The following is a 12,812-nucleotide window of genomic DNA, read 5'->3' on the forward strand; positions in this document are numbered from 1 at the left end:
CACCTGAAGGACAGGGCCATCCACAGGGACCTGGACAAGCTTGAGAAGTGGCCCACGGCAACCTCAGGAGGTTTAACAAGGCCAGATGCTGGTGTGGCACCTGGGTTGGGTATCAGTCCCAGTATCGATCCCCACTGGGGCAGGAACAGATCGAGAGCAGCCCTGCTGAGAAGGATTTTGGGGGTGCTGGTGGATGAGAGGCTGCACACACCCGGCCGTGTGCGCTGGCACCCAGAAACCAACCATGTCCTGGCTGCATCAAAAGAAGTGTGGGCAGCAGGTCAAGGGAGGGGATTCTGCCCCTCTACTCCCCTCAGGTGAGGCCCCACCTGCAGTGCTGCATCCAGCTCTGGAGTCCTCAGCACCAGACAGACATGGACCTGCTGGAGCCAGTCCAGAGGAGGCCACCAAGTTGATCAGGGGGATGGAGCACCTCTCTTATGAGGAAAGGCTGAGAGAATCGGGTTTGTTCAGCCTGGAAAAGAGGAGGCTTAGGGGTGACATAACTGCAGCCTTCCAGTTCCTAAAGGGGGCTTACAAGAAAAATGGAGAGGGACTTTTTACAAGAGCATGTAGTGACAGGACAAAGAGGAATCGATTCAAACTGAGACTAGGTTTCAATTATTAGGAGGAAATTTCAATATTAGGAGGAAATTCTTTGCTCTGAGGGTGGTGAGGCACTGGAATGGGTTTGACCAGAGTAGTTGTGGCTGCCCCTTCCTTGGAAGTGTTCAAGGCCAGACTGGATGGAACTCTGAGCAACCTGGCCTAGTGAAAGGTCTCCCTGCCCATGACAGGGGGTTGAAACTAGATGATCTTTAATGTCCTTTCCAATCCAAACCATTCTATGATTCTATAAAGTTGCAGGAAAAATAATCTAGCAAAGATATGATGAAGACTGTTTACTTTGTCCTTTCTACCTTGTCAATTTATCTTGTTTAATTGGTTATGTTCTAATTAGACAAGGTCAGAAGCTCTCGGGAACACTGACTTTTCATTTTCTTTGTGCAGAATTTAGAAAACAGTCTCTGATTGAAGATTCAACCATTTCTGTAACAGAAATAGCAATATCTAAGGGGTTTTTTTATGCAAAAAGCTTTTCTCAGGTTAACTAAACAAAAAAATTTTTGAACTCCTATTTTAAATGGTACATATTCTTCTGTGGATCCATCTAAATTGGCCTATTCCTAGCTTGTATCGATGTAGCTTCATTTGCCACTGCTGTTTACATTGTCCACCATCAAGTTTTAGCATGGTACCACTCAAAACTGCTGTACAAAGACCCTAAAAGACCACAGACCCAGATCCCAGTGAGGCAGACAATGCTGAACTGAGAAGAAATGCTTGGATTTTAGCACTGAATCTCTAATTCCACTTTTTGTTGGCCTAAGACCAAAGAGAAAAACTAAGTGACAAATGCTCATTCAAGAACAATTCTGTGTGACAGCATGATGAGAGAGATCTTAGTCCTTAAAGGTCATAATCTAGCATTGGGAGCAGCCCTTAAATACAGCAGTGTGGTGGGGTGATCCTGGCTGGATATGAGGTGCCCACCAAAGCCATTTATCACCCCACTCTTCAGCTGGACAGGGGAGAGAAAATACAACAAGGCTCATGGGTCAAGGTAAAGACAGGGAGATTGCTCAGCATCCACTGTCATTGGCAAAACATTTTTGCCAAATTGACATGGGGAAATCAGTTGAATTTGTTGCCAATCAAATCAGAATAGGATAAAGAAAAGTAAAAACTAAGTCTTAAAAACATTTTCCCCTCACCTCCCCTCTTCTCAGGCTCAACTTCACTCCCAAATTCTCTCTCTCCTCTCCCCTCAGTGGCACAGCAAATGGGGGCTGTGGTCAGTTCATGTCATCTCTGCTGCTCCTTCCTCACTCAGAGGAAAGTCTCTCCTCACTCGTCCCCTGCCCCAGCATGGGGTCAATCCCACAGGAGACAATCCTCAATAAACTTCTCCCATGGGAGTGCCTCCCACAAGCTGCAGATCTTCATGAATTGCCCATGTAGGTCCCTCCCACAAAATGCACTCTCTGAGGAACAGACTGCTCCAGGGTGGGGCAACCATGGGCTGGTGGTGGGTATTTGCTCCCCCATGGACCTCCATGGGCTGCAGGGGCACAGCTGTCTCATCCTGGCCTTCATCACAGGCTGCAGGAGAATCTCTGCTTGAGTGCCTGAAACACTTCCTCCTCCTTCTTCTTTACCAACCTTGGGGTTTCCAGTATTGCTTCTCTCACATACTCTCACTCCTTCCCTCTGATTGCTGGCACACAGGGGTTTTTTCCCCCTTCTTAAATCTATTATCCCACCATCGCTGATGGACTTGGCCTTTGCCAGTGATAAGTCTGCCTTGGAGCCAGCTGGCATCAGCTCCATTCGACATGGGGGAAGCCTCTAGCAGCTTGTCAGAGAAGCCACCCCTGTAGTCCCCACTACCAAAACCTTGCCATGCAAAGCCAATATAACCTGAAAGCACCTCCACTGAAGAAGATGGCTATGAAAAAAAGCAAGCTTTTAAGACAAATTTTAAGAGAACAGTCAAACATATCCACACATATCCCATTGCTGGTGAAGTAACCTTGGTCTCTAACAGCCTCAGCAGATGGTGGCACTGGAATCTTATTAAGCACAGGCACAGGGCTGAGCTGAATCCACTGCCACCTGTAATCCAGCCGAAGTAACCAAGTTGAAGCAACAAAAATTTTAGCACAGACTGACAATCAATTAAATCTAGACCCCTTCACTGGAGCTTATGGCGCTTGCACAGAAATCTGCATCAACACACATCTGCTTTTGTCAGCATCAAGGTGAGAGTAAATCTATGTTTGCCCTATGTCTTGGTGCTGCATTTGATTTTCACCAGTTATGAAATAAACACAGCACTTCAAACATCTCCCCCTCCCAGTGACATTATTAATAAGGAGGTGTCCTCACCTTGGCAATAAGGGTTGCTGGGGTTGAAGTTCAAAGCAAACTCATGAGATACCTTGGGAAATGGGACATTACAAACAGTTAGGGAATGCAGACACAACAGAGCAAGGGCCCAGCATTGTGAAGGTCCTACCTGCCAGCTAGGAGGAACCTGAGCACCAAACCCAAATGCAGGAAACAGCTTGTCCCTGGAAAGAAAGGGCAGCAACAAAAATTAAGAGCAATTCTATAATAACTCACTCTTCTGTTTTATTCACCAAAAGTAATTGGAGACCAAGGCAGAATTCCTGCCATAAGGAATTGGTACATCATTTAGCTGCCCATGGCCTGGCACCAGGTATCCAATGTTTTCGGGCTTGGGCTTGAGAGCTAGGTAATTTCTTTCAGTGCAGCACCCCACAGGACTCTCAGGACATTTCAAAGTAGCAGGAGAAAAGCCAGACCAACCCCAGCCTGGCTACAGGACAAAGCAGACAAACATGTTCCCATTCCCACTGAATCAAATAGGACATTCATGTTTGCAATGTGTCATCTGTAACAAGGGATCAGTGCTCAGCTGAAGCACCAAGGGAGTCAGAAGGGACAAGCCAAGCAAATATGCCAAATTATGAAGAGCTGCCATTGCCCTCCCTAGCACTGACAGAAGCAAGAGGAAACAGTAGCACCTCCTAAAGGGATCTCCCAAGGAAAGGCAGCCCCTCAATCATTAAAACAGTGCAGGGCTAGAACAAGTTGGGACACATTTGTGACATGGTGACTGGATCAATCAAGATCATTACATACGTGTCATAATCCTGGACTACACTTCCCACACTCCAGATGGCACTCAGGTACTCATTTATCCCATCTGGGCTGATGTAGTGAAGAGAATCTGGTGATTTGGGATCACCATTGGAGGCAGTGAAGTCTACACCCACCTGATCAGGCAACATGATGGCAGCAAGTCACTGATATGTCAGCACAAACAAATGAGAAGAACTAACTATATCCAGAAACAGGGGGTTAGCTCAGGCCCATACAGTTCCTTTCCTCCCAGGCACACAGCAGCCCTACACAGCGACAGGCACACATGCCTGCACCCCTTTTCCCACCTGGGTACAGGTATTTCCAAGTCGTAGCAATCCTTCCCACTGACAGACTGAACCAACTTCTCAAAAGAAGTTTGAGAAGCCCTAGCTCCATTAAAGTGCTACTTGATCGCAAAAAGTAAAAATATAGTATTATTTGGGTTTTGCAGATTTCATCACTGCAAATTCACACTGCATTTGCAGTCACTCATGCTGCCAGTAAAAACTAAACACAACCTCACTGCTTTTGTCCTGTCATCTACCAATACAAGCAGTGGGGAACAACTCACCGTAAAGTTAATCTGGCAACCTCCCATCACATAGTCCAGAAATGAATATTCTGTCTCAATCTAGAGGAACAGACAGACAGTGTTACACCTACTCATTTCACTACGATCAGAAAATAAAAGAAGTAAAAAAAAAAACCCAACAAAAATCTTCCTACCTTGCAGGATTTTATCCTAATAATGCCAGAGTTTTTGTAGTGCTTTTTCTTTTGTTTTTTCTCAGGATGAATGCATTCATATTCCACCTACAGAAAGCAAGCACAGAAGAAGCAAGTTCCAAAATATCTGCCTTTACAGGAGAACAAATTATTGAAACAAGCGGTGTCACACATCCCACAATTTCAGAGTTACCAAAATACCCAGCAGAATTAAGAAATGTAATTTTAGAAGGTCTGCAACTACTTTGGCTGCTATCTGACAAGCTAAATGGGGTGCTTTTGACACCAGCACTGGGCAGAGAAGGCAAAATCTCAGGGTGGGGAGGCCAAAAAGCCTAGGCCACAGGTTCCCAGTGGCAGTATCTGCCTGTTTGGATTCACTCGCATTCACAAGGTTCTGAATTCACAAGGGCTCGAAAAAAGGCAGGAACCTTCCACTCACTTTTGGATTATGACCCATCAACCTGGATGGCAACTGAGTAGTCCTGGGCTACATCCTGTGTGCAAATACATCTGACTCAATTCAGGTGGGACATCTCCAAAAGAATGAGATGTCAGGTTTTCACTGCAGACAACAAAGCAAAACCAGCACCACCAGCATGTGACTCAACTTACTCTAGACCAGATGACCAAGACAAGTGCCCCTTGGAAGGACTGCTGCTCTCTGTTAGCTGGCAAGGTGACCAGAGTGCTCAGGAGGGTGACCAGCTCCAGCACAAACATTATCTGAGACAAGCTGTGCTTCTGGACTCATCTGTTACAGCACCAACAAGCACTTTTATTTTCACTTGACTCAGCAGAGGCCAAAGCAAGCTGAACTGCTGGGAAAAGTAGCTCAGAAGACAACAGGGCCAGCAGAAAAAAGGCTCAAGGATGTTTTTAGAAATAAGAATGGTAACAGAACCCAAAGAAAACAAAGAAATATAATTCCCACACCAGTTTTTATTCTTTCCAAATGTTGGCTTAGTAATACAACAACATAGACAAAAATATGCATGCTTGGAGGCAACAACTAAAAGTGTATATCTGAGGTCAATATTAAAAAGGGGGTTTGAAAGCCTGAATTCTGGACTAAGTTAGCAGGCTGAGGAAGCTCACCAGAGAGCCGGCACCAGCTGTCTGCATCTTCGCCAGGGTCGTTTCCAAAGTGCCTATCAAGTCATGTGAGCCGTCGCTGTCATGATCTGCACACTGCACCTGAAAGGAGGAGGGAGCAGGCAATGGGCAGGCTTCCTGTCTTAGGGAGACCGGCCACAGCTCACTGCCCCACCTTCTGTCTGACAGGTCTGCTCTATGCTGGTGTACTCCCCCATGCCATCAGGACTGGGGATTTTGGCCACATCACTAACTGAAACCCAGGAGCAAAGACACACAGCCAGAGAGAATCTCAAGAGAGGAACATATTCACTTCCTCACCCACTTAAATATGCATGGTGAAAAATAAAATCTTTCCGTGGTTTAAATATAAGAGATTAAATAAATAAATAAAAATTTTAAAGAAACATTAAAAGCCCCCAACATTTCACAGCCCAGATGTGTAAATGTGAGATCATTCAGGACAAGATATGCAACTGGGGTAAGGGGAACAAGCAATTAAAACTTTGTTATCTAAGATATGCTCTTTTTTCTGTCCAACAATAGCATCAATTTACAGGAAAATTGCAATTTCCATGCAACAGTAAGTCTGTCTCTTTCTGCATCTTATACCAACCAAATTATAAATACTTTATTAATAAACAGTCATTTTTATATCAGCATGAAGGCTTTAGAACTAGATAATGCAAAAGAACAATGCATTTACAAATGAAAATATACTAGTAACTATGGCTTACAGCAACATGGTGTCATAGCTCTCCACAAAATCACCAGTGAGGAGCATTTCTAACACATTCAGTCCATATGACTGCAGAACACAAGTAATTCCAGAAGCAGTCAACTAAGGAACAAGTGTAAGCAGCTGCCTTCTCCTCCTCTGAAGCTCACATGCCACACAGATTCAGGGACTCTCTTTCTGAGATCTGCCTTTAGTAATCAAGGAATTGATGCTACTCCAGTATAAACCACAGTGACAGCTTTCTCCTAAGGACAATGGGTCAAGATGAACCCATGGGTAACACCCCAATAAGGGTGTCAAATGCAATGGCTAGGTATCTGAATTTGACACTGGGTTCTTTAAGGACTACTCAAGATCTACATGGGATCTTCCACTGGTATCAATGGAAAACCCATACAAACAGCCAAGTGAATTATGACCTATATGACTATTATTAGTCACCTAAATGGGAAGCACCATGGAGTAGATGCTGAGAAGGCTAGCAGAGAAAAATTCTCCACTTTTTACTGTCTCATGTGAAAGTCTCCATTCTCACGCAAGCTATCTGTCTGATGGTTTGCTAGCTGGTAAACATTTGCAGGTGCAGGGCTGTTGTGAGAACAAAGTGGAATGTTTTGGTTCACTAAGAATAATATTTTGAAATGGGTGGTTATACCTCTTAGCCTATCACTGGTAGGTGGTTGACCAGTGGGCCAATCATGTAATTTCTCTTCTGCGATCCGTGCTATAAAAAGATGGGGGTTTGGCATTAAAAGGTCGGTTTTTACCATATCTTCTCTGACAATCTATGTTGTTTGTCACCATCCCTGCACACAACAGCAACACCATGGCATCCTTCAGTTTCTTAAGGGCAAAAGATACCACAGAGACTGTTCCCCCTTCTCCTCCTCCATCCTTTCCCACCCCACTTCATCTCTTCTCTTCTAGACACTCTACCATGAAGCAACTCCCACCCCTCCTGCCTGAACTTCACTTGGCTTCTCCCAACAATTCTGATGTTTGCACATCACCCAAAAGCAACTGGATCATGCCTGGGAGGCCAAGGAAGGAGGCTCTTGTGCAGAAGCCATGGTGCAGACTCCCAGTGAAGGGTGTCCTTTGTGCCAGTACACCTGGAGACCTGCAGGGAATTCAGCAGCTGCCACCTCCACACACCTCCTCTCCCCTCCGTCCTGCTCCTGCTCCCCTCATAGCCATGCCAAGAACCAGTTTTGTTATTAGTTCACAACACGGAATGGCTTAAAACAAACCTCTTTTTACAAGGGTTTTTTCTAAGACTGGCCAAGATTCACTGCAGGCAGCCCAAAGAGCAGTGTTGCTGCAAAAAAAACCCCTTCCAATACTGCAGGACACTGTACAGTTATTTACTGATTATTTCTTTGCAAATGAACTGTCCAGTACTCACAACGAGCCGTGGAATACAGTCAGCAAGGAAAAGGCCCCTTTCATCTACAAGAAGAACTTTCAAAATTCACAGAAAATTGTCAGGGTCCCTCCCCCGCCGTGTAGCCCTGGGAGAGGGGCCCTGAGGGCACAGACACGGGGTTTCTCTGCCCCTGCTCAGCCTCGTTCCCCTTTGGTTGTTTTGTGTTCCCCTGCGCGGGCAGAAGGACCCTTGGTCCCGTGATTGAACAGTTCCTCAGCAGAGCTCCGGCCATGCGGCTGGAGAAATAAACATCTCTGAAACATCTAGCAAGAATCCGTCCATATATATTTCCTTCCCACGGGACTCCTGGTTTGATACATCATGTTACAGAATCCCCCCTGTAACAAATGGTAGAGAATTGCAAGCAGAACGATCCCCGATCCCTAAGCGACTGATTTGTGTGAGTAAACCCTAGAAACTTTGGATTCCTCTTCTTGGTTTTGTTTTGCTATTCCATATCTAAACTATGGAGGAACCGTGGGAAGACTCTTGGCTCTCAGAGCCGCATATGGACATTTATCTTAAACTTGAAAAGATTCTGGAACAACGATTTGTAAATTTTAGCTTAATTCAAGCTCAAAAGGAACTGAAACACTTCCTGGCATGGTTGTTTAAGAACTTTTTCTACATTTCTTGGGATTTAATTCTTACCAAAGACTTTTGGAACACCGTTTGAACCCAGTTAATTTTTGAGTCAAAATATATGCTGATGGAAGAATATTTTCGTGAATATTATTTAGTTACCGAGACTGTTGAGCAATGTCAGCTGTGTCCTGGCGAAGGGAAGCCTGGCGCAGGGACCGTGCGGCCCAGGCCACGTGCACCGAGCGCTCTCCGAGCAGCAGCGAGGCAGTTCCCGCGTGCGGGCGGAGCCAAGCGAGCCGCAGTGTCGGTGGTGGAGCGAGGCGCGGCGGGAGCGGCGGGACCCGGCGGTGCCCGCACGGCCCCACGCAGCGCGTGGTGGAGCGAGCCCCGTGAACACCCGACCGAGAGGGGCGGCAGCGCAGCTGAGAGCAGAAGGAGCAGACGGCAGAGAGCTGAGCAGTGCAGCCCAACCCGGCCCGCGCGGCCCCGAATGCGACCCCAGGAAGAGCGCGCAGGCAAGAGCAGCCCCGACAATTCCAACACGGGAGCAAGCGAAAACAAAAGAGAAAGCAAAAATGCAGCAAGACAGAAAACAGCAGCCACTCAGAAAAAAGAAAAGATCACCGTAGCTAAAGTTTTAGGAATAGTAAAATGGTATAATGTTAAACAAAATTATGGTTTTATAACAAGATGTGACAACCAGCAAGACATAATTCGTGCATGAAACTGCTATTAAAAAGAATAACCCTGAAAAATGCATCCCAAGCTTGGGAGATGGAGAGGTGGTGGAATTCAAAACTGTACAAGGTAGAAAAGGGTTACAAGCATCGCAGGTCACTGGGCCTGATGGTGTTTCTGTAAAAGGCAGCATATGTGCTAAAAATCGTAGTCATGTTAGACAATATCTACATTATAAGCAACCCCTACAGTCTCCCTTTCCTAATCCCGCCTTTCCCTTTTACCCTATATCCTATTACCCCCAGTGTATTCCCAATCCGTTTTTCACCCCATGGCTTCCCTATACAATTCCCTTTCCCTACAACTCCTCTCCGATGCTGAGGGGGGGATGAAAAGGGGAAGGGAAAAAATTAAACCCTCTCCTGCCTCAGTTTCCCCACAAAGCATGCTCAGAGAGTTCTGTCTCCCTTCTGTCAGCCTTAAGATGTTCCAGAGAATCTGTTTGGACATTTAAAGACTCAGGAGGGTGGCTTGTTTTGTTTTAAAACTGTTCTTGTTATGTTTATCCAGTTGTTTTCATTCTCCTTTTATTAAAATAAAACAGGTGAGGTGTTGGGGTCCCTCCCCCGCCATGTAGCCCTGGGAGAGGGGCCCTGAGGGGACAGACACGGGGTTTCCCTGCCCCTGCTCAGCCTCGTTCCCATTGGTTGGTTTGTGTTCCCTGCGCAGGCAAGGACCCTCGGGTCCCGTGACTGCCTCAGTTCCTCGGCAGAGCCCCGGCCATGCAGCTGGGAAAATAAACATCGCTGAAACATCTATCAAGAATTGGTCCATATATATTTCTTTTCCATGAGCCTCCTTGTTTGATATGCGTGTTACAGTAGTCCCCGCACTGTAACAGAAAATTATTTTGCCTTTGTGTATATGCCATGAAACCTGTGAATACCAACACCCACAAACTTCTATTTTGCTACTTCTATTCGATACATTTGCTATTGCCATTTAAATAACTATGGGGCTGAGCCACTGCTTTCACTTATTTTTCACAAAACTGTCACAAAGATTAGGCTGTGTTACAAATACGAGCTGTTCTTAACACAGAACAAGAACATCACTCTGCATCACAATGAAGAAAGAATTACCATAATACTAGGTAGTATTTGATCAAAAGATTTATGTTCACACATATATTCAGCATGTAATCCTCATACACAGCTGGCAAAGTTGTTGTTTAGGGATACACCAAAATGTCTGTTTTCGCTGTGCTGAAGTTCAAGTTCTCCCTTCCCTGACTACCAGTATTTCATGCATAATTGCTCCTAGGTAAATTTTTGGAAGCCTCAAACAAGAGGTTTCAAGGAATTGTCCTGGGTTGCAGTGTATTCTATTACCATCCTCATGAGCTGTTGAAACCAGGTGGGGCAGTGTTTCCTTGCCTCCTCCCTCCGGACCATCTTCTGTTAATGGCCCATCATTGTCCTGCCACATGACTCACAGATAACTCCCTCCGGACTATCTTCTGTTAACGAGCCCATCAACACTTTGCCTCATGACTCATTACCCCATTGTGAGATGCTCCACCCAGAGGGAGGAACCAAGCATTCCATCCTGGATATAATCTGAGATCCCAAACACCACAGACACCCTTTCTGTGAATCTACTGGATTCCCAGAGCACAGGAACTACATAGCCACAACTGGACCTTCTGAGGAAGAGCAGCCCCTTCTACAGGATCACCACTTCAACAGAACCACATCCACCACTTCAGGAGGACTGCAGCCACCATCTTATGGGACTGCTACCGCCCCCCTGACTAACAGGGCATCAGGTTGTATCCTGACTCTGTCACTTTGAACCAGTGGTTTCTGCCTTTTTTTTTTTTAATTTCCCTATTAGATTGTTATTCCGACTTGGTGCCTCCCACTGGTTTGTTTTCAAACTAGTACAGGAATAAATTCCAAATTAAAAATAAAACAGTAGTGCAATAGCATATCATATACTTCAGTGTTGTTAGTGAAACTCCTGCCTGTCAGTCTAGACTCCCCTGACTAACTTCCCCAGCGTGTTAAGGACAAGAACAGTTTAATCCTATTTCACAGCTGCATTGGGAAATTTCATAGATTATTTGTACACACATCAAGAATTTTGGCTTAAATGAACAGCAAAAAGTTATCTTTTGAAGAAGCAGGTCATTCTAAAGTGTATTCCAAAGCACAGAAAGCTTCTAGAAAACAAAAAAAACCCCCAAACAACAACACAAATATTTCTGGGGTATAGCAAATACAGCCCCACAAACAGCATGTGTAAGCCATGCCATGTCATGTCAGTTCTAACAAATGACAATATGCACCTCTTAGCCACCTCCTCTACATGCTTGCTGCACACTTTTAAACCAGGATGACTTCTTTCTGACCCAAGACTGTTGATTCCCCACCTATAAGAGCTCACAAACACCACTTAGAACACTGCCACCTATCAACAAGCCCAGCACACCTGTTGGAGGTTAGGATTTTTCCTTTTTTTTTTCCTTTCTCTCAGGAAATTTTTCCCCCATTTGTTGCCTGAGAGATGAGAATGACGATACTTAAGAGAGACAAAAGATGTGGCCAAGATGAGTAATTCTTAGGACCTGCCATACTGCACAAAGAACAACATTAGCATGCATGCTTTTTGCTAAATCTTCCACATCAAGCTTTCAGCATGAGATTTCTTCAGAGAGAGGATGAAGCAGTAAAATTCTGCAAATGTAAAGCATTTAGGTGTTAGATAAGTAGAGAGAAATTATATTCACACAGAACCATCTATGGATTTAAATGCCTTTAAATTACCAATGCATTGCTTAGAAGAAAAATTAACAGATTAAGTTGCTATCAGATTTTATTTTGTAGAAATATATTAAAAGATGTAATTGTTCTGCTAAACCTCCACAAGCCAGGACCACAGAGAATTAGTTATCATATAAAAGACCACAAAGAAATGCAGTTCTGACTCAAAACTAAATTTCCAATTGAAAAAGAAAAAGAGTGGGGAAAAGCTTCCAGTCTCATGAATGGAAAAATCTGAGAGATGCTCAAAGTCCTCTCTTGTGTCAGTATCCCAAGGTACTCAAGTTTGTCCAACACCTGCAAGCTTCTCAGTTAACTTAGAAACAGTGCTAGAAAGCCACAATGCAAAAAAACCCAAAACAACCAAACAAGACACCACCACCAAAGCTCAACTTGAAACCCTGGCCAGAATAGTGAAAAAAAGCCCAGTTATAATTCTTCTAATGACTAATAACTGGAAATTGTGTCACTTCTGCATTTCCCGAGTTCTCAATTTGACAACTCATAATGTTTTAAAACAGACATATAATCACTTACCTGCCACACTACAATTCTAGAAAGGCAATCTAATGATTTAAATATGACTCGACAACCTGATAACTCACAGCATCAACAGAGAATGGATGACTTGGAACAACAAAGAGAATTCCTGAAGACTCTACCTTGATAGGTTTATTAAAATCTCCACCACAGAAAGTTTGCAAGGGAACACTGAACTTCCTCCAGCATGGATTTAAGTTGTTCTTGATCACCTTAAAAAAATTACAGCATAATGTCACATGAGGAATACATCATTCAACTCACTAGGAATCATGACATGAGGGCTCTTCACCGCAAGCTAAGAGCAGCCTCAACCAGTTCAACCCTTGGCCTATCAATGGCCAAGCAACAGCTCCGTAAGAAATAAAAGCTTGATGCTCTGGGTAAAGTTAAATTTTACAGCCAAGCTCAACACCATTGAAAAGGAAGAGAGGCCCTCTTCTCGCATGCTGTCCATGGTCAGACT

The 12,812-nt window shown here is 44.7% G+C and overlaps 1 protein-coding gene across 6 annotated transcripts in view; it reads right to left on the bottom strand.

Annotated features, from left to right (window-relative positions):
• The window catches only part of CPNE1 (copine 1), a 50,646-nt gene that overhangs the window by 7,558 nt on the left and 30,276 nt on the right, over positions 1-12,812 (bottom strand). For 5 of the 6 annotated variants that reach the window (XR_004243559.1, XM_032127289.1, XM_032127290.1 and 2 more), the window contains 7 exons: positions 12,469-12,558; positions 5,557-5,655; positions 4,459-4,545; positions 4,304-4,363; positions 3,730-3,863; positions 3,080-3,134; positions 2,950-3,001 (listed from right to left, as the gene is read on the bottom strand). Coding sequence is in view for 5 of the 6 variants with exons in the window: in XM_032127289.1 (XP_031983180.1) it covers positions 2,950-3,001; positions 3,080-3,134; positions 3,730-3,863; positions 4,304-4,363; positions 4,459-4,545; positions 5,557-5,655; positions 12,469-12,558 (577 nt within the window). In the remaining variant the exon portion in view is untranslated. The remainder of the gene's footprint in view (positions 1-2,949; positions 3,002-3,079; positions 3,135-3,729; positions 3,864-4,303; positions 4,364-4,458; positions 4,546-5,556; positions 5,656-12,468; positions 12,559-12,812) is intronic. The other variant, XM_032127293.1, reaches the window with a different exon arrangement.

This window comes from Corvus moneduloides, chromosome 17, assembly GCF_009650955.1.
Source record: "Corvus moneduloides isolate bCorMon1 chromosome 17, bCorMon1.pri, whole genome shotgun sequence".
Classification (NCBI taxonomy): domain Eukaryota; kingdom Metazoa; phylum Chordata; class Aves; order Passeriformes; family Corvidae; genus Corvus; species Corvus moneduloides.